At 41.6% G+C, this 22497-nt stretch overlaps 1 protein-coding gene across 1 annotated transcript; it reads right to left on the reverse strand.

Annotated features, from left to right (window-relative positions):
- Positions 1-1255: 1255 nt before the first annotated feature.
- Positions 1256-19310, reverse strand: LOC132832297 (probable 2-ketogluconate reductase). Its single transcript, XM_060850181.1, has 5 exons — positions 18935-19310; positions 15952-16123; positions 3730-3908; positions 1538-1634; positions 1256-1428 (listed from the first exon to the last, which is right to left on the reverse strand). Exons 1-5 carry the CDS (start codon positions 19308-19310, stop codon positions 1272-1274), a joined length of 981 nt encoding a protein of 326 aa, XP_060706164.1. The 3' UTR covers positions 1256-1271.
- Between the last annotated feature and the right edge of the window lie 3187 nt (positions 19311-22497).

A 22497-nucleotide genomic window follows, 5' to 3' on the forward strand; every position in this document is an offset into this window, starting at 1 on the left:
ACCCCCTTGGAAGCTAGTGCTTCCTAATAAACCTGTTGGACTATAACCTGGTGTTATGTGACTTTTAACTTATTTCAGAAATGTGAGTGACTGCTAAACACTGTGTTTGCTAGCCTGTCAACCTCTGATATCTGGCAAGCTGATAAAGGAATGGAAATGATTGTGAAAATAGAAAGTTTTGAGATGTATTGGAGTACATCTTCCATGGATAAAATGCTAATCTGGCTTGTACAACAGTTCTACTCCCTTGACTGAACAAGGGAATCTAATGTTATCCGGTTGGTAGGAATGTGGAGTTGAGGCCACGACCAGATCCCCCACGATATAATGGATGGCGAAGCAGCTTTTAAGGGGCCTACTCTTGCTCCTGCTTCATATATAGAATGTCGAAGTTTGGATCTAACTGTGTGAAATGTACCCATAGCTTTGATGGTTTCCTTGAAGTCTAGTTCATCCATTTGCTTGCTTTTCAAGCTTTGGCAGAAGGCCTCTGATTATCTTCAATTGCTTTACTGAATTAAGCCAAGGAGAGTTTCTTGACCCAGCTATTCAATGGAATCTTGTTATGAATAGTTGGCTGACTTTCAAAACAACTATTTGATTCGGCTCTGGAAGGTTAGTTCATATAGTGGTCAAACAGAATATGAACTTACTTATTTTGACAGATTTTGACTTGGTCTGAGATCATGGTTTTCAAGTGAAATTCAAATAATGTTTATTTATTTAGTCAAATTTATCGCCTTCCCAATTTGCAATTGTTTGTATAGAGCTTGTGAGTTATTTTTACCATGGATATTGGATGACGGCTCGGGGTTATACAGAGATGAGGGATGTCTTGAGGGCATGGGGTGGTAAGAGAGTGAATGTCAAGGAGCTGTACACATCACCAGACTGGGCTGTTATTTCAATGAACAGAGATGGGCCTCAGTATTGATCAGCCCCTGTTCCTGGGCTGGGTCTCATGAATATAGTGTTGGTGGGCAGAAGTAGAATCACAATGTTTTACTTGTTAAGTCAATTCATTATTCATCTTGTCATGTCTGCATGAAGATTCTTATGCTTCAGTGTGAGAGCTGGCCTGAATTTTATAAATTAATATGAAAGGAAGGAAAAGGAAAATCCCAGTATTATTTTGGCTGACAACAGGATATAAAACCTTATTTCTTCACTAAAATGTTGACATTCTTGTTTTTAATGAACTGATGTTGAGGTGGTCATTCCTACAATGTATTAGTATCAAAGCATCACAAAATCTCTACTGCTTATACCCATCATGACAGAAGCACTTCGTCAGGCATCGGAAATCCACGAACAGCAGCCACAGCATTTTCAATCATTTTCTCCAGCATTTCACGAGTGGTCTTTTCAGTAGCACCTCCAATGTGGGGAGTCAGAATGACATTTGGTAGGTGTAGTAAAGGATGATTCCTTTTAGGAAAAGCACGAGATGGTTGTGATGTCAAATGGGTTTCTGTGCCAAGATTATTGATTATTATTTTTGAAATGATAATATGAATAAATGAATGTGACAACATACCTCGGAAGGGGCTCTGGTTCAGAGACATCTAGTGCTGCTGCACGAATAACCCCATTCTGAAGTGCTTTCACCAAAGCATCCTGATCAATCACTCCACCTTGAGATATCAAGCAAACTCTGTTAGCTTGGTCTCAGAGTCTTCTGTATATGGAACAAAAATTTGTAATATGCAGGCAAAGTAAAAGTTACATAGTTTTAGCAACATTTATTTTGGGGAAATTTATCCCAAAAATGTTTTATTGCAGTTGTGGAGGTTATATCATTCATTTTACTTGAAATTAATGTCAATTAGGGAAACGTATTGCATCTAACATATAACTGTAATATTAACTTTATAAAGAATTCATTAACTCCAAACGGAATGGTTGAGGTAACCACTATCTCCTGTTTTCTTAATTACTGTTCATTATGTTTCTCCATGGACAAGGCATTCTGGTTCAATACCAACAATGTTTCAATGGTTAGAACAAGTCAGTAGTGGCTTGAAGAGATAGGGACATGAATGACAAAACCAGGCATGTTCACCCCATGTGCCTGGGCCTGAGTGGCTGCTGTGGGTAAATGTAGATGGGTTAGGTTTAGACTTGTGCAAGTGTAATTCCTTCGAGGTTGATGGGATAGACCACTGGTAGGTAGCTGTGGATATTTGAGGAGTCATGTTGAGGCTGGGAGAATGTTGCAATAATGACGAGGAGGAAGAGTGCTTACTATTGCCTTCTATCTGGAAATTGCAAGTGCAGGCTAAGTGACTGGGCCTATGAGGGAGGAAACTGCAGCATACACATCAGAGGGCTTTTAGAGGGAACCAACGAAGGTTACAGGCATGTGAAAGGTCGAGTGCAAAAACCTGTATGATGTATACTGTCTGGTCGTTCTTCAGAATTGACTGTCTCTGAAGGTGGCACTTCTCTGGAACAGCCACTGGTGGATAACTCTTTGACTGCTAAACTTCGTGCACAAAGGTATTTAGATTAGATTAGATTCCTGGGTGGAAATAGGCCCTTCAGTACAACCAGTCCACACCAACCCTCCGAAGAGTAACCCACTCAGACCCATGCCCCTCTATCTAATGCACCTAACACTATGGGCAATTTAGCATTGTCAATTCAGCTAACCTGCACATCTTTGGAATGTGGGAGGAGACCGGAGCACCGAGGGGAAACCCACTCAGACACGGGGAGAATGTGCAAATTCCACACAGACAGACACCCGAGGCTGGAGTCAAACCTGGGACCCTGGAGCTGTGAGGCAGCAGTGCTAACCACTGAGCCACCATGCTGCCACCCTAAACATTTAAACATTTGGGATCTTCATCCAGAAGGGCCAAAGGTGTCAGTAGCACATAAAGTGATGTGCACACATTGTTCCCTCTGATTATAAGTGATGCTGTCAGCTCTGTGCACAAACCTTAATCCATGAAGCCCCTTGTTTGATTATGAACTCCTGCTGGATGATATGACCAAGTATCATCACTTGCCTCTGCCTCTACTTGAATGCATCTTCTCCTGAAACTTATGCAGGATTTATTTTTCTCCACACTCATTCTAAAACTCTTTCAATGGCTTCCAATTCTTAGCTTCAGGTCATCCTGAAGCAGATCCTGCTCACACATCACCACAACCAAGCTTTCTTATATTGATTCATAGTCCTTTTCTCAATATTTCATGCACTATCGATGAAAATTTCATACAGTTTATATACCTGCAGTACTGCTCTAATCTTGACCTTCAAGTTGACTTTGAGTAGTCCACTTTGTGAGGTGGTGAATGAGTTTAACTACCGCATGGAAAGCTCTGTTATATGTTCTTATATACAAGAAGTGACTTGCCCAGTCCTGTTTGATCCTTTGAAAATGTTGCCTCTTTGAAAGGAAACATATTTAGCTGACATAACTACATAAATATTAAGGCTGCTCCCCAGAGATGCAATGCTGAAACCATCAATCAGTGGAATCCACAAGTGCTCCTGTGGAGAAGACTACAATCGGTGGAATCTTGTAAAACCCGTCCAAACAAATTAGTTTTGATAATTTTCTGTGTTAGAAATGTGTCACTTTTTAAAAGATTTAATAGAATTACAAAATCAGAAACCTCTTAAATAAGGAACTTAGTCATAGCAAACAGATGGTGAAATCATTTTTGCAAACAACATCTATATTTGTAAAACAAGCAATCACATATATATTTTCTTACCACGGGAGATATTAATAAGAGTAGCGTTGGGTTTCATTAGACTGAGCTCTCTTTCCCCAATCATTTTGGAAGTTTGAGGAGTCAAACTTACTACTATCATCACAAAATCTGACTTCAGCAGGAGATCGTCAATTTTTGCACAGTAACAAGCCCCAACCAGCCTCTCTTCTTCCTCAGTCCTAAAAATAGATGAAACAAGTGTTATGGTAACAATAGAGAATTTTTAGTACTTGGTATCCATTTTAGTTTAGTATGCTGTTTTGGAAAATGTAGGGGATGATGGACTCTCAGGAGAGTGTAGCATGAAAAGCCAAGTTTCTGGTATCGAGATTGGCTCGAATGCAATCAGGGGACATTAGGATCAAAGCGATTGATTGTGATAGGGGACTCTGCAGTCAGAGGCAAAGACAGACGTTTCTGCAGCCGACAGCAAGAAATCAGTATACTGTGTTGCCTCTCTGGTGCCAAGTTCAAAGCCATCTCTGATAGGGTGCAGAATGATCTCAAAGGGGAGAGGGACCTGCCAGTCATTGTACACATTGGAACTAACAACATAGAAAGGGAAAAGCATGAGATTCTGAAGGGAGAAAAAAAAGTTAGGCATGAATTTAAAAAGGAAGTCTTCGAGAGTAGTAATATCTGGATTACTCCCAGTGCTATGAGCTAGTGAGGATGGGAATAGGAGGATAGTTCTGATGAATGCGTGATTGAGGAGCTGGTGCAGGGGAGAAGGGTTCACATTTTTGGATCATCGGAATCTCTTCTGGGGTAGAAGTTACCTGTACAAGAAGAACAGATTGCACCTGAATTAGAAGGGAACTAATATACTTGCAGGGAAATTTACTCAAGCTACTTGAGAATATTTTAAACTGGTAAGGTGGGTTGAGAGGGTGCGTGTTGGACCCAGGGAAATAGTGAGGAAAGAGATCAATCTGAAACTGGTACAGTTAGGAAAATGAGTGAGTCAAACAGTCAGGGCAGGCAGGGACAAAGCAGAGAAGAAGGTAGGACTGATCAATTAAACCGCATTTATTTCAATGCAAAAAGCCAAGAAGGGAAGGCAGATGAACTCAGAGCATAGTTAGGAACATGGGACTGGGATATCATGTCAATTATAGAGATGTGGCTCAGGGATGGACAGGACTAGCAGCTTAATGTTCCTGGATACAGATGCTATAGGAAGGATAGAAAGGGGGAGTAGCGTTTTTGATAAGGGATAGCATTACTGCTGTACTTAGGGAGGATATTCCTGGGAATACACCCAGGGAAGTTATTTGAGTGGAACTGGTAGATAAGAAAGGGATAATCACCTTATTGGGATTGTATTGTAGACCACATAATAGTAGTGGGAAATTGAGAAACAAATTTGAAAGGAGATTTCAGTTACGTGTAAAAATAATAGGGTGGTTATGGTCGGTGATTTTAACTTTCCAAATGTAGATTGGGTTGCCATGGAATTAAGGGTTTAGAAGGAGAGGAATTTATTAAGTGTGTACAAGAAAATTTTATGATTCGGTATGTGGAAGTACCTAGTGGAGAAGGTGCAAAACTAAGTGTGACTTGAAAGTGTGATGCCAACAGTGTGGGTTCAATTCCCATGACTGGTTTGAGGTTACCATGGTGGACTCTCCTTCTCAACCTCTTCCCTGGCCTGAGGTCTGGTGAGCCTCAGGTTAAATCACCAGTGAAGACAGTGGCCGCTATGGTCTGGTAAGAATATGGCAACACAACAATGCCAAAAGTGGCCTCAACAACATCTGTGCAGCTGCAACATGACCTCCCAACTCCTATACTCAATGCACTGACCAATAAAGGTAAGCATACCAAATGCATTCTTCACTATCCTGTCTATCTGTGGCTCTACTTTCAAGGAAATATAAACCTGCACTCCAAGGTCTCTTTGTTCAGCAACACTCCTCAGGACCTTGTCATTAAGTGTATAAATCCTGCCCTGATTTGCCTTTCCAAATTGCAGCACCTCACATTTATCTAAATTAAACTCCATCTGCCACTCCTCAGCCCATGGACCCATCTGATCAAGGTCCTGTTGTACTCTGAGGTAACCTTCTTGGCTATCCACTGTATCAACAATTTTGGTGTCAGCTGCGAATTTACTAACTATACCTTCTATTTTCATATCCAAATCATTTACATAAGTGACAAAAAGCACTGAACCCACCACCAATCCTTGTGGCACACTCCTGGTCACAGGTCTCCATTCTGAGAAGCAACCCTCCACCACCACCCTCTGTCTTCTACCTTTTGAGCCAGTTCTGTATCTAATTGGCTAGTTCTCCCTAATTTCCAATCTTGCTAACCAGTCTACCATGAAAAACGTTTTTTGAACGCTTTGCTGAAGTCAGTATAGATCACATCCATTGCTCTCTTTTCATCAATCCTCTTTGTTACTTCTTCAAAAAAAATCAATTAAGTTCATGAGACATGATTTCCCATGGTCAAAGCCATGTTGACTATCCCTGATCAGTCCTTTCCTTTCCAAATACACAGAAATCCTGTCCCTCAGGATCGCATCCAAGAGCTTGCCGACCACTCATGTCAGACTCACTGGTCTGTAGTTCCCTGGCTTCCCCCATCTTCCAGCACCTCACCTGTGGCTATTGATGATTCAAATATCTGAGCAAAGGGCCCAACAATCATCCCTCTCGCTTCCAAAATGTTAGGGTATACTTGATTTATCCATCTTCAATCATTTTAAGACATTCAGCACATCATCTTCTGTAATAGGGACATTTTTCAAAATGAAGCCATTTATTTCCTCATGTTCTCTAGCTTCCATATCATTCTCCACAGGATTCACTGATGTAAAATACTCGTTTAGTATCTTACCACTGTCTCCTGCAGTTCCATACATAGGCAGTCTTGCTGATCTTTAAGGGGCCTTGTTCTTTCCCTAGTTACCCTTTTGTCCTTCATTTATTTATAACGTCCTTTTGGATCCTCCTTAACCCTTTTTGCTAAAGCCCCTTTTTGCCATCCTGATTTCCCTCTTTAAGTATACTTCTATGGTCTTTATATTCTTCGAGGGAACCATTCAATTTCTGCTGTCTATATCTGCCGTATGCCTCCTTTATCTTGACAAATATGTCAATTTCTCTTGACATCCAGCATTCCCTGTACCTAATAGGTGTACCCTTCACCCTCACAGGAACATACTCTCTGTGAACTCTCATTAAATCATTTTTGATGGCTTCCAACTTTCCAGTGGTCCCTTTACCTGCAGATACCCACCCCCAATCTACTTTTGAAAGTTTTTGCCTAATTCCATCAAAATTGTTCTACCTCCAGTTTAGAACTTGAAATTTAGATCTGGTCCATCATTTTTCTATCACTATTTTGAAAGTAAGAGAATTATGATCACTAGCCCCAAAGTGCTCCCCCACTGACACCTCAGTCACCCGCACTGCCTTATTTCCCAAGAGTAGGTCAAGTTTTGCTCCTTTTCTCGTAGGTACATTCACATACTGAATCAGAAAATTGTCTTGTACACGTGTAACAAATTCCTGTCCGTCCAAGCCCTTAACACTATGACGGTGTCAGCCTGTTTGGAATGTTCAAATTCCCTAACATTACCTATAATTTTTACCGATAACTGAGATCTCTTTACAAAATTGCTTCTCAATTTCCTACTGACTATTGAGGAGTCTGTAGTACAATCCCAGTAAGGTGATCATATCTTTCTTATTTCTGAGTTCCACCCAAATAAATTTTCTGGATGGACTCCCCGGAATATCTTTCCGAAGTACAGCTGTTATGATACTCCTAATCAAAAACACCACTCGCCTTCCTCTCATGCCCCACTTTCTATCCTTCCTATCGCATCTATACCCTGGAACATTCAGCTGCCAGTCCTGGCCATCCCCGAGCCATGTTTCTGTAATTGCTATGATATCCCAGTCCTATGTTCCCAAACATGCCCTGAGTTCATCTGCCTTACCTGTTGGGCTTCTTGCATTGAAATAAATGTATTTTAATTCATCAGTCCTACCTAATCTCTGCTTTATTCCTGCCTGCCTTGACTGAGGTACTCCATTTTCCAGTTGCAGCAGTCTCAGACTGATCTCTTTTCTCATTACTGGGTCCATCCCTTACTGGTGTAAATCCTCCCGAGCATCTCTAGTGGATCTCCCCAACAGTGCATTAGTCCCCTTCCAATTCAGGTGCTATCGTCCTTCTTATACAGGTCACTTTTTTACCCAGAAGAGATTACAATGATCCAAAAATGTTAATACTTCTCCCCCACACCAGCTCCTCAGCCACGCATTCATCTGTTCTATCCTCATATTCCAACTCTCAGTCACTCATGGTAGAGAGTCAATCCAGATTTTACTACCTTTGATGAACTACTTTTCAAATTCCTGCTTAATTTCCTATATTGTCTCCTCAGAACCAAGTCCTTTACTCTTCCTATGTCATTGATTCTGCATAATCCAAGATGGAAGACAGGAAAACATTGTGGGTGTAAGAGCTGCTCCTTATTTGAAATGTTTTAGGTGTTGGAGGTGATTTCCTCGAATTCCAGGAGCACCAATTACTGTTTTATATACTGTTATGTTGATTTGGATCTTAGGGGGGAACAACAGATCAAAACAACAGCACTTTAAAAAGGAGGAAGACAGAGAAAAGCATTGACCGCATGGTCAAAGAAAGAAACCTATACTGCTGTCTGACACAGCAGTGAATCTGCACAGTTATTACCTTTGCTGTTGAGTTCAAGTATCTCTGGACATCAGAGTGAGTCCATGAAAAATTAACAAACAGTGAAATTCACAGCTGAACCTGGAGGAACCTCTGTGGGAGAATTCACAGCACAGGAACGGGATAAGTGCTTAGTATTTAAGTGTAGCCTTACTGTAAATCAACAACAGTGAGTAGAGTGGGTTATTTCTTGATTATATTTTTAATTGAGAACTGTCGCCTGATTAAATTTTAAAAATATAAGCTATAAGTATTAAGTTAGCCTGGAGCAGTGTTTTTATCTGAGGAGCAGCAAAATTGACGTTTCGGGAAGGAGCCCTTCATCATTCCTGATTTTCCTGCTTCTTGGATGCTGCCTGACCTCCTGTGCTTTTCCAGCACCACTCTAATCTTGATGCTAATCTCTAGCATTTGCAGCCCTTAGTTTCTTCCAGTGTTTTTATTTAAGAACAATAAGACGGTGCCATTTTCTGGGCTAGTAGATTGTGAAGGAGCAAAGATGGCTTTTAGTAGAGTGATGTGCTCTTCCTGTCAGGTGTGGGAGTTGAGGGAGAGTTGCCTTGTTACTGATGATTACGTCCACAGGAAAAATCTTTGGTTGCAAATCCTATCCGATTGCATGGGTCGGTTGGAGCAGCAGTTAGAGGCGATAAGGAATTTTCAGGAGTCAAGGATGTGATCAATGACAGTTATAGGAAGGGAGAAAAGCCACAGATAGAGCCAGGATGATGAGTTAACTCAAGGAAAGATAGGAGGAGTAGATAGGTAATGCAGGAATCTCCTGTGGCTATCCCCCTCTCAAACAAGTATGCTGTTTTAGAAAATGTAGTGGACTCTCAGGGGAATGTAGCATAAACAGCCAAGTTTCTGGTATCTGGAATGGCTTGTCAAGTCCCAAGCAATCAATTGTGATAGGGGACTCTCTACTCAGAGGCACAGATAGATGTTTCTGTGGCCAGCAGCAAAAAATCAGAATGGTGTATTGCTTCCCTGGTACCAGGATCAAGGATGTCTCAGAGACGATGCAGAATGTTCTCAAAGGGGAGAGGAACCAGCAGGAGGTCATTGCACACATTGGAACTAACAACATAGAAAGGGAAAAGGATGAGATTCTGAAGGGACAATTTAGAAAGTTAGGCTGTAATATAAAAGTTAGGTCTTCTAGGGTAGTATTATCTGGATTACTCCCAGTGTTACTGGGGTGGGGTGGGGGTGGGGTGATACCTCTCTGTTCCGTGATCGGTCAATAAGCACTCATTATCAGTCTGGTTCTTTAAGACTTCATTCTTGCTTTCTTAATACGGCCAGGTACACAGCATCCGGAAACACAGAGGTTATACACTTCCGAGTTCCTCAGAGGAGCTGCGCACATGGTGAAAATAAAGACATTTTTATACTTTTCTTAAAGAAAGGTACAGGCCATGATCACATAGTACATTCAGACAATTAGCAATCAATACTTGAGACTGCTTTATTTGATAGTTACTGTCAGGCAATGAGACAAGTCATTCACTGACAATGTGTAAAGGAATAAAACCAAGCAATCCTGTCAATTAATTCTGATTTTGTGATTCAGGGCTAATACAACCGATCATTAAAAATAATAAATAATCATGATCTGTAATTCAGAGGGGGAAACTGAACAAGTGATTCAGACATATTTTAAATCATCATCGAAGTTGGGAAGTTATGTTGCAGTTGTACAGGACTTTGATGAGGCGCACTTGGAGTACTGTGTTCAGTTTTGGTCACCTTGTTATAGGAAGGATGTTATTAAACTGGAAAGAGTGCAGAAGAAGTTTGCAAGGATGTTACCAGAACACAAGAGACTGAGTTAGAGGGAGAGGTTGTACAAGCTAGAACATTCTTCTTCAGAGTTGAGGAGACTGAGAGGGGATCTGATAGAAGTGTGTAAGATCATGAAAGGCATGGATGGGGTGAATGTATTCAGTCTTTTTTCAAGGGTTGGGGAATCGAGGATGAGAGGACATCAGTTTAAGGTAAAAGGGGAAAGAATAAACAGGAACCTGAAGGACAACTTTTATGCACAGAGGGTGGTCCACAAATGGAATGAGTCGCAGGTGGAAGTGGTTGATGCAAGAACGTTGATGACATTTAATAGACATTTGGACAAAGACATAGATAGGAAAGGTTCAAAAGAATATGGGCCAAGTGCAGGGAAATGGGATTAGCGTGGATGGACATTTTGGTTGGCATAGACCAGTTTGGGCTGAAGGGCCTTTCTCCATACTATAGGACTCTATGATTTCATAAAAAGAGCAATTTAAGGAAACTTGCCATGGTGAACAATTAGACCTGAGGCAGAGGACAACATTCTATGTTTTGGGTGTGCTTCCTGCTTCTCTTGCTGCTCCCTCTCCTCATGTATACACTTCCTTTACTGACAACATCTGACAGCATTGAGCCAGCTTCCATGAGAACGATGGTACCCAACTTTAAAACTCTATTACCCCGTCTTGACCCATTCACTGCTTCCGTATTGTCAGACTACTTATCCAACATCCAGTCTTGGACAATCCATGATCTTCACCAATTAGAAAGAAAGAGCTTGTCCTTACATTATTGCCACTGCAACTTCAGGACAACCCAAGTACTCAACAGACAATCAAGCGGTCTTTGAAATGTGGTCACGATTGTAACATAGGAACCATGGCTCCCAACTTGTACATAGCAAGCTTCACAAACAAGTGGGTTACAAGCAATTAATTGTTTTTGTATGTTGCTTGAAGGGTGAACATTAACTAGGACACTGTGAAGAAGGTATTAACTCTTTTTAGAAATCGCACCATACAAATTTAAATATCCCATGGAAAAGTTTGAGAGAAGATTTGTAGCTCGGGTGCTTGTTACTGTGGTTCTGTTCGCCGAGCTGGGAATTTGTGTTGCAGACATTTCGTTCCCTGTCCAGGTGATATCCTCAGTGCTTAGGAGCCTCCTTTGAAGCACTTCTGTGATGTTTCCTCTGGTATTTTTAGTGATTTGTCTCTGCTGCTTCCGGTTGTCAGTTCCAGCTGTCCGCTGCAGTGGCCAGTATATTGGGTCCAGGTCGATGTGCTTATTGATTGAATCTGTGGCTGAGTGCCATACCTCTAGGAATTCCCTGGCTTATCTCTGTTTGGCTTGTTCTATAATAGTAGTGTTGTCCCAGGCGAACTCGTGTTGCTTGTCATCTGCGTGTGTGGCTACTAAGGATAGCTGATCATGTCGTTTCGTGGCTAGTTGGTGTTCATGGATGCGGGTTGTTAGCTGTCTTCCTGTTTGTCCTATGTAGTGCTTTGTGCAGTCCTTGCATGGGATTTTGTACACTACATTGGTTTTGCTCATGCCGGGTATCGAGTCTTTCGTCCTGGTGAGTTGTTGTCTGAGAGTGGATGTTGGTTTGTGTGCTGTTATGAGTCCTAGTGGTCGCAGTAGTCTGGCTGTCAGTTCAGAAATGTTTTTGATGTATGGTAGTGTGGCTAGTCCTTTGGGTTGTGGCATGTCCTCATTCCGTTGTCTTTCCCTTAGGAATCTGTTGATGAAATTGCAGGGGTATCCATTTTTGGCGAATATATTGTATAGGTGTTCTTCTTCCTCTTTTTGCAATTCTGGTGTACTGCAGTGTGTTGTGGCCCTTTTGAACAGTGTCTTGATGCAACTTCTTTTTGTGTGTGTTGGGGTGGTTGCTTTCGTAGTTTAGGACTTGGTCTGTGTGTGTGGCTTTCCTGAATACCTTTGTGGTGAATTCTCCATTCAGAGTTCTCTGTACCATCACGTCTAGGAATGGGAGTTGGTTGTCCTTTTCTTCCTCTCTAGTGAATCGGATTCCTGTGAGTGTGGCGTTGATGATCCGGTGTGTGTTCTTATTTCTGTACTTTTAATGATTACAAAGGTATCATCTACATATCTGATCCAGAGTTTGGGTTGAATTTGCAGTAAGAGTGTTTGTTCTAACTTTTGCATTACTGCTCCTACTATAAGTCCAGAGATGGGTGAGCCCATGGGTGTGCCATTGATTTGTTTATATATTTGGTTGTTGAATGTGAAGTGTGTTGTGAGGCACAGGTCCCGTAATTTGAGTATGCCATCTTTGTTGATAGGTTCCCCATCTTGTTGTCTGTTCTGTATGTCCAGCAGGTTGGCTATTGTTTCTCTGGCTAGGGTTTGTCGATAGAGGTGAACAGTGCCGTTACATCGAAAAATTGTTATTTTTAAAAACCCCAATCAGGAATGGACCCGGACCATAGAACAGGCCATCACCATAGTACAGAACATGAGTACACACCGCAAAAAAACGGCACTAAAAGAAAAAATGACCAAACTAACACACAACAGAGAGGACACCACAACACACTCCTGGGTTAGAAACCTCTCCCACAGACAACTACAACCACAGGGACGCCATGACAGCAGACTTTCTAGCAGCACTAGAATGCACACTCAGAAGCAATGGACTGACAGAAGAGACACAACAAACAGTGAGACAAAGTATCGTATCCCTGATAACAAGGAAAAGACAAACACATAACCTCAACACCAAGGAGAGGGAAACACTAAGAAACAATAAGAATCATAATCATACCACCAGCAGACAAAGGCAGAATGACAGTCATCCTGGACAAAGCAGAATACATCCAAAAAGTGCAACAACTACTTGCAGATGCCAACACCTATCAAAAGAGGGAGTTTGACCCCACCCCACAGCTCACCAATAAGATAAACAACACACTGAGGAACCTACAAAAAAATGGACAGATAACCAGGATTGACCTACAGAGAATGAAACCTGAAAGCAACAACACCCCCAGATTCTATGGACTACCTAAAGTGCACAAACCACATATCCCACTCAGACCCATAGTATCACTACCAGGAACACCATCACACAAAGTGGCTGAAGAACTACAGCAGAAACTGAAACACCTGATCAGCGGATCCAGGCACTTTATACAGTCAACACAGGAATTCTTGGACATCATCAGAAATATACACATAGACAAGGAAAAAGCTATGGTCTCATTCGGTGTAACGGCACTGTTCACCTCTATCGACAAAACCCTAGCCAGAGAAACAATATCCAACCTGCTGGACATACAGAACAGACAACAAGACGGGGAACCTATCAACAAAGACGGCATACTCAAACCACTGGACCTGTGCCTCACAACACACCTCACATTCAACAACCAAATATATGAACAAATCATGGGCTCACCCATCTCTGGACTCATAGCAGAAGCGGAAATGCAAAGCTTAGAACAAACAATCTTACCGCAAATTCAATCCAAACTCTGGGTCAGATATGTAGTTGATACCTTTGTAATCATTAAAAACACAGAAATAGAGAACACACACCGGATCATCAACGCCACACTCACAGGAATCCGATTCACTAGAGAGGAAGAAAAGGACAACCAACTCCCATTCCTAGACGTGATGGTACAGAGAACTCTGAATGGAGAATTCACCACAAAGGTATACAGGAAAGCCAAACACACAGACCAAGTCCTAAACTAGAAAGCAAACACCCCAACACACACAAAAGAAGTTGCATCAAGACACTGTTCAAAAGGGCCACAACACACTGCAGTACACCAGAATTGCAAAAAGAGGAAGAAGAACACCTATACAATGTATTCACCAAAAACGGATACCCCTGCAATTTCATCAACAAATGCCTAAGGGAAAGACAACAGAATGAGGACATGCCACAACCCAAAGGACTAGCCACACTACCATACATCAAAAACATTTCTGAACTGACAGCCAGACTCTGCGACCACTAGGACTCATAACAGCATACAAACCAACAGCCACTTTCAGACAACAACTCACCAGGACGAAGGACCCGATACCCAGCATGAGCAAAACCAACGTGGTGTACAAAATCCCATGCAAGGACTGCATAAAACACTACATAGGACAAACAGGAAGACAGCTAACGATCCGCATCCATGAACACCAACTAGCCACGAAACGACAGGAGCTGAAAAGGTGTTGCCGGAAAAGCACAGCAGTCAGGCAGCATCCAAGGAGCAGGAGAATCGATGCTTCGGGCATGAGCCCTTCTTCAGGAACGACATGACCAGCTATCCTTAGTAGCCATACACTCAGATGACAAGGAACACGAGTTCGACTGGGACAACACTACTATTATAGGACAAGCCAAACAGAGAACAGCTAGGGAATTCCTAGAGGCATGGCACTCATCCACAGATTCAATCAATAAGCACATCGACCTGGACCCAATATACCGGCCACTGCTGCGGACAGCTGGAACTGACAACCGGAAGCGGCAGATACAAGTCACTATAAATGCCGGAGGAAACATCACAGAAGCGCTTCACAGGAGGCTCCCAACCACTGAGGATGTCACCTAGACAGGGGACAAAACATCTGCAACACAAATTCCCAGCTCGGCGAACAGAACCACAACATCCCATGGAAAACACAGCATCTGTGAAATGCAGTACTCTCTCAGTTCTATATTGATATAGCAACCTACATTTTGCTGGAGTGGGACCTGAATCCAAAATGTTCTGACTCTGAGGTGTGTGTTCTACATTTGGCACGTAAACATTAAGAAGATTAAACTCCGTTTCTTCAAACCCCACCACAAACTCTGCATCTTTGCTGCTAATTCTAATTCTATTTTGGCTGCTGTCTCAATAATCTGGGAAGACCTGTGGACTCCCCCAGGGGTTTGGGGACATAATCCGGCTGCATCTTTTGAATTTTTAGTCAGCCTCTATGTAATCTTGTAGAGGGGGCGGAACTTCCACCAGGATTTGAATTATCACTATGAATATGGCAGCAAGGCAATTGTAATACGAAATATCATTTTTTTGTGATTTTAATTTCTCATTCAGCCTTGATCTGGCCGTCCAATAAGCAGGTGGAATACTGTGTATGGGGATTAATGTGCTAGTATGTCAATGTGGACCTCATGATTTAGAGGAGCCGATGTGGACTGGGGTGGACAAAGTCAAAACTCACACAACACTAAGTTATAGTCCTACAAGATTATTTGGAAGCACTAGCTTTCAAGGCGCTGCCTTTTTATCAGGTGTTGTGGAACATGATCATATAACACAGAAATTATAGGAAAAATGTTACAGTGTCATGGAGTTGTAATGATATATTAAACAACTTCAGTTAAAAATCACACCATAAGACCATAAGAAATAGAAGTGGAAGTAAGGCCATTCAGCCCATCGAGTCCACTCCACCATTCAATCATGGCTGATGGGTATCTATCCACACTCTCCCCGTAACTGTCTGAGCTGAGATGACACCTATTATTAAATAAGCTGATGTCACCTTGAGAATGTAATTCTGGGATTTACATACTAAAAAACCTAAACCACCATATGCCAATCTAAAAGATGAAAGACCTGGTGTGGTGTGATTTTTTTTTAATAATGTGCACCTGAATATACTATTAACAGATAGTATCTATGCACTGTTACAAAATGATCTTTATTTGAAATCTGTAATAACTCCTACCTCCTGTTCCTGTTGTGATACAGAATTTTCATCTCAAATCCTTTGGCTCTTTGAGCGACTTTGTATCCTATCCGTCCCATTCCAATGATCCCAAGAGTGGCTCCAGTCACTTCGACTCCGTACCAACTCAAAGGGTACATTTTAGTGTCTGGGGAAGTTGTAATCTTCTGACCTAAAATTTTAAAATCAAACTAGTCAAGAGCAGACTAATAAATGTGTTTCAGAAATAAAAATATAAAACTGCTGAAAATATTCAGCAGGTCGGGCAGCATCTGTGGAGAGAGAAACAGAATTACCATTTCAGGGCGATGACTTTCCAACAGAATGTTTTTCAGAAGCTGGAAGAAGGTGATAATTGAAGGCCAATATTGTCCAATACCCTCGTTGCCTGGCAATAAGTAGGTCAACAAACTGTTGCGGTACTGCTTGCAGATTAGCAGATTATTTTGAGATGTCACAACAGTGCTATTTGGGTTATTTAACTTTTATACCTGCAACAATTAAACTTAGAAGCCTAGTGCACATCTTCAGCACTGTAGCACCAACAAAATAATTGGTTTGATATGAAAACCAGGAAAGAAGTGTGCACAAATCTGATATTACCAATTGATAATCTATAGGAGGCTCATGTGCTAAACTGAAAATCAATTTTCAGTAATTTTGGTGGGGGGCTTATGTAAAGACTTTCCTTTTATGACCCATGCATCATAAATGCCTACTGTATATGTAAAATACCACATCTACTAGAGAAACAATTCATATTGTTAAATGTAGTATCCCCTCATGGTAAGATGTGGAGTCCCTGAGTGAACTGCATGTTTAAATTCAGATCAATTCTGTTGAATTCAGTTTTCAGATATTATTTTTATGAAGATTAGAACACTCAGAAGTTAATAATTTTAATCAGAAAAAGTAACACAATCTTTTCATGGTTTATATATTTTTACAAGGTACATTCCTTTTCCTGTCCAGAAGACATAGGAGCAGAAATTAGGCCATTCAGCACATCACGTTTGCTCTGCCACTCAATCATAACTGATAAGGTTCTCAACCCCATTCTCCGGCTTTCTTCCCATAACCCTTGACCCCCTTGACAATCAAGAACCTATATATCTCTGTCTTAAATTTACTGAATAATCTGACCTCCACAGCCTTCTGTGGCAGTGAATTCCATCGATTCACACTCTCTCGCTAAAGAAGTTTCTCCTTATCTCTGTTATAAAAGGCTGTGCCCTCTGGTCCTAATCTCTCCCACCAATAGGAACATCTTCCCAACATCCACGCTGTCCAGCCATTCAGTATTCTACAAGTTTCAGTTAGATTCTACCTCATCCTTCCAAACTCCATTGCGTATTGAGCCAGAGACCTCAAACATTCCTGATATGTTAAGCTTTTCTTTCCTGGGACCATTCTCCTGAACCTTCTCTGAACATGCTCCAGGGCCAGTACATCTTCCTGAGATATGGAGCCCAAAATTACACACAATACTCCAAATGTGGCCTGACCAGAGCCTTATTGAGCCTCAGAAGTACGTCCCTGTCTTTCTAGTCAAGTCCTCTCAAAAGAAGTGCCATCATTGCATTTGCCTTCCTATCTACTGACTCAACCTGCAAGTTTACTTGAGAGAATACTGAACTAGAACTCACAATTCTCTTTGCACTTCAGACTTCTGAACTTTCTCCCCATTTAGAAAACAGTCCATGCCTCTATTCTTCCTACCAACACGCATGACCTCACACTTTCCAAGGTTGTACTCCATATGCCACTTCTTTGTCCACTCCCTTAACTTGTCCAAATCTTCTGCAGCCTCCACGCCTCCTCCATGCTGCCGGGCCCTCTTCCTATCTTTGTGTTGTCTGCAAACTTAACCAGAATGCCCTCAGTTCCTTCATCTAGATCATTAATGCATAAAATGAAAGTTGTAGTCCCAACACTGAGCCTTGTGGAACACCACTTGTCACCGGCTGCCATCCTGAGAAAGATGCTTTTATCCCCACTCTTTGCTTCCTGCCAGACAGCCAGGTTTCTACTTCTGTTAGCATCTTGCCTCTAACACCATGAGCCCTTATCTTACTCAGCCTGCTGTGCGGCACCTTGTCAAAGGCCTTCTTGAAGTACAAATACATATATATCCATTGGCTCTTCTTGGTCTAACATGCTTGTTACTTCCTCAAAGTATTCAAACAGATTTGTCAGACATGACTTCCCCTTAATGAAACCATGCTGACTTTGCCCTATTTTACCATGCTTTCCCTAGTTTTCAGAAATCTCATCCTTCTCAATGGACTCCAGGATCTCACCCGTGACCAAGGCTAGGCTAATCAGTCTGTAATTTTCTGTCTTTTGCCTTAAAACTAAACTTGTGCCCTCTCGTTTTGATCCTTCTAGCTTTTTCCTTTGCCTATAAATTGGATACACAAGGGATGAGTGAAATTAAGTAATTCCTATAGGGTGAAAATGTGAAAAAAAGCCAAAGAAGCACCTCCTTCATCTAACTTCATCAATTCACCAAACTCCCAGCATTCCGTTCAAGTTGCACTGAGGTGCTATGTGTAATAATTCTGAAACTGAACTCCAGTTAAGAAAGTTCAAACTACCTTCTTTAACTTACTAACCTAGCTATCCTACAGTGATAATTTGCATACCTCTGCTTAAGCCCTGGTTCATAAATTTATGCATTAACTTTCAGCTAACTGTTAGATATAAGCAAGTTTACATATTAAGAAAGAGATAAAAATACCCTCAACTCACCAACTCCAGCACTGAGTTAGTTGTACTAACAGCCAGTAAATGCAGTTAGTCTATCTGACAGCGTGTTTCTGTTGTGCATAATTTTATGATTTGAACCTCTGTTTTCTCTGATTATTACATGTTAATTTGAATGTTTATTACCACATGCTCTACACCTTCCTTGGATTTAAAGTTCAAAGTTATAGATTCCAAGTCATCATCAGTCTGTTTGCCAAAATAGTTTACATTTTACCTTCCAATATATTCCTGGCAGATGCCAACATTAACGCCATGCCCATTTCAGCAGTAGCATTGTCCACCACATGAGGAGTGTTGGCCACCTTCACCCCAAAACTGTTGATCAGAGTTAAGTCGAGATGGTCCACACCGACTCCATAATTTATAATGACCTTCAAATTAGGTAGAGATTTCAGAAGCTTTTCATCTATTATGGGATAGTGTTTCCAACAAAAAATAAACTGGATTTTCTCAGCAAGTTCTTTTTCATTTTTCAGGAATTCTTCATAGTATATGATGTTGAAATGTTTCTTGATGAGTTCTGCAAACCTTTCTGGAATACCTTCAGTTTCATGAAGCGCATAAGCTAAAACGTGAGGCTGATTGTTCATTGCCTGTGGAAGAGCAGAAATGAAAAAGCATTATTCTGTAAATTAGTTGGATGATATGTTGCTACATTTTCTTCTCATAATCCTTCACTTCTGATGCATCATGTAGGCAACACCAGGGAGTGAATTAAAATGGATTGAGCCACCAACATGTGGAAACCTCCTGGACACACACACACACACAGGTTTGGAGACAAGTCAAAGGCAGAATTGGAAATTTGCAACTCTGGTTTGCACAATCCCACCCTCAAGCACTCTTGCCAGAGGCAGCACTATTGTCACAGAGGTCTTCCATTTTAAAAAATATTAGACAGATTCTGAGAGCGCCTGCATCTTGAACCAACCTCACACTCTCCCATCTACCTCAACAACTCCACCTCATTGTTGTGGTTCTGTTCGCCGAGCTGGGAATTTGTGTTGCAGACATTTCGTCCCCTGTCTAGGTGACATCCTCGTGCTTGGGAGCCTCCTGTGAAACACTTCTGTGATATTTCCTCCAGCATTTATAGTGATTTGTCTCTGCCGCTTCCGGTTGTCAGTTCCAGCTCTCCGTTGCAGTGGTCGGTATATTGGGTCCATGTTGATGTGCTTATTGATTGAATCTGTGGATGAGTGCCATACCTCTAGGAATTCCCTGGCTGTTCTCTGTTTGGCTTGTCCTATAATAGTAGTGTTGTCCCAGTCGAATTCACTACAGAGGTATACAGGAAAGCCACACACACAGACCAAGTCCTGAACTACCCCAACACACACAAAAGAATTTGCATCAAGACACTATTCAAAAGGGCCACAACACACTGCAGCACACCAGAACTGCAAAAAGAGGAAGAAGAACACTTATACAATGTATTCGCCAAAAATGGAAACCCACGCAATTTCATCAACAGATGCCTAAGGGAAAGACAACGGAACGAGGACATACTGCAACCCAAAGGGCTAGCCACACTACCATACATCAAGAGCATTTCCGAACTGACAGCCAGACTACTGCGACCACGAGGACTCATAACAGCACACAAACTAACAGCCACTCTCAGACAACAACTCATCAGAATGAAGGACCCGATACCCAACATGAGCAAAACCAATGTAGTGTACAAAATCCCATGCAAGAACTGCACAAAACACTACAGGAAGACAGCTAACGATCTGTATCCATAAACACCAACTAGCCACGAAACAACACGACCAGCTATCTCTAGTAGCCACACAAGCCGATGACAAGCAACATGGATTCGACTGGGACAACACTACTATTACAGGACAAGCCAAACAGAGAACAGCCAGGGAATTCCTAGAGGCATGGCATTCATCCCCAGATTCAATCAATAAGCACATTGACATGGGCCCAATATACCGACCACTGCAACGGACAGCTGGAACTGACAACCGGAAGCGGCAGAGACAAACCACTATAAATGCCAGAGGAAATATCACAGAAGTGCTTCACGGGAGACTCCCAAGCACTGAGGATGTCACCTAGACGGGTGACGAAATGTCTGCAACACAAATTCCCAGCTCGGCGAACAGAACCACAACAACGAGCACCCGAGCTACAAATCTTCTCACAAACCTTAAACTCCACCTCAGCTGTTGGTACTTCTATTTTCCACTGCTGCAAGCCTCCCAAAAGGCTTTCCTGTCTTGGGAGCCCACCCAGCGTCCTTCACTATGTAGTGAATTTGAAGGTAGCCTGTTCATTTGCTGCCTCCTGGAAGATTGCAACTGTCAGGTACCTCTGATCTGGACTGGGTTTGGGGGCCCAGAAATAGATTTGATTCATGAAACTTTCCAAAAGGCAGGTGATCCTGTCCAACATGTGTGATTTGGTGACCAATTTGCTGAATTCATGACACATGGAGTGAGTCAACTAAGGGAAAATCCTTCTCTGTGATGGAAAAAGTATTTCCCACAATACACTGCATTAACTAACTAATCCTGCAGAGTAAATTAGTCTTACTACCATTTTAATTTCACTGCTTTGTTCATTCAGTTTATTTCTACTTCTATTTAGTGTACTTACATTTTTTGCTCTCTTAACTCTATACAGGGCAAAGGAGGAAAGAAGCAACTTTTGAACAGAACCACAGGTTGGAAATTCGAAGAAAAATGAAAAACAATTTTTTAAAAATCTCCATGATTTTTCTCCAGGATTGTTTCAATTCTTTAAGGAGATTCATTTTTAGTTCCAGGACAATGCTGGAGGATTGATGTTCTGCACAAATTTGAATTTTTAAAGTGAAAATCTAGAAAAATTAAAGGAAATATTATCGAAAAATAAGTGCATACCCCTCTGAGTCATGCTTGTTGGAGATGCATGATAGGATAACATGGTATTCCATTGTATTATTGTAAGATCATCTTGGTGTCTGTCAGCCAGCAAGATTAACTGGTTGACCAGCCATTATGCGGAAAGGTCAAAGAGAGTGGCTCTTCTGGTAATTGGATGAGAACAGGACAGACAATACGTCTTCAAATTAGTAGTTGGGTGCGCAGGTTTTGAAGTTATAGGTTTGAGGGAGGGTTTGTTTGATAACCAAAGAAACCTACTCCAAGAAACATGGACAACAGTCCTGATCCCCTGACTCGCCAAGGTGCATTTTTCTGCTCGATCAGGCTGCTACTATCTCTGTTTTGCATTGGATTTATCAAGAATTAGGAAATTGCACTTGCAGCCATGAAATCAGGTTTTCCGTCTCATTGAGGGAGCATCATTTAGTTATTATAGTGGAGTATTCCATTTTATAGGTTTGCTACACTGCACAATGATGCAAAATAGTGTGTATGCTGAGGGTTGGGTTACACCATTGTTTTACTTTTACCTTTTTTTCCCTCCTCCCATACTTTTTTCCCTGTCATGAAAAGGATTAAAATTTCCAATTCCACCTCCATGTAATGTTTTAAGTGGCCATGGTGAAAAGTTGAAGGTCGAGTGAAGAAGACGTTTGTAATGTTTTCCTTTATTGGTCAGAGTTGCGAGGTCATGTTACGGCTGTACAGGACATTAGTTAGGCCACTGTTGAAATATTGTGTGCAATTCTGGTCTCCTTCCTATTGGAAAAATGTGAAACTTGAAAGGGTTCAGAAAAGATTTACAAGGATGTTGGCAGGATTGGACGATTTGAGCTATAGGGAGAGGCTGAACAGGCTGGGGCTGGTTTCCCTGGAGCGTCGGAGGCTGAAGGGTGAC

Source organism: Hemiscyllium ocellatum, chromosome 34, assembly GCF_020745735.1.
Source record: "Hemiscyllium ocellatum isolate sHemOce1 chromosome 34, sHemOce1.pat.X.cur, whole genome shotgun sequence".
In the NCBI taxonomy this organism is placed as follows: Eukaryota; Metazoa; Chordata; class Chondrichthyes; order Orectolobiformes; family Hemiscylliidae; genus Hemiscyllium; species Hemiscyllium ocellatum.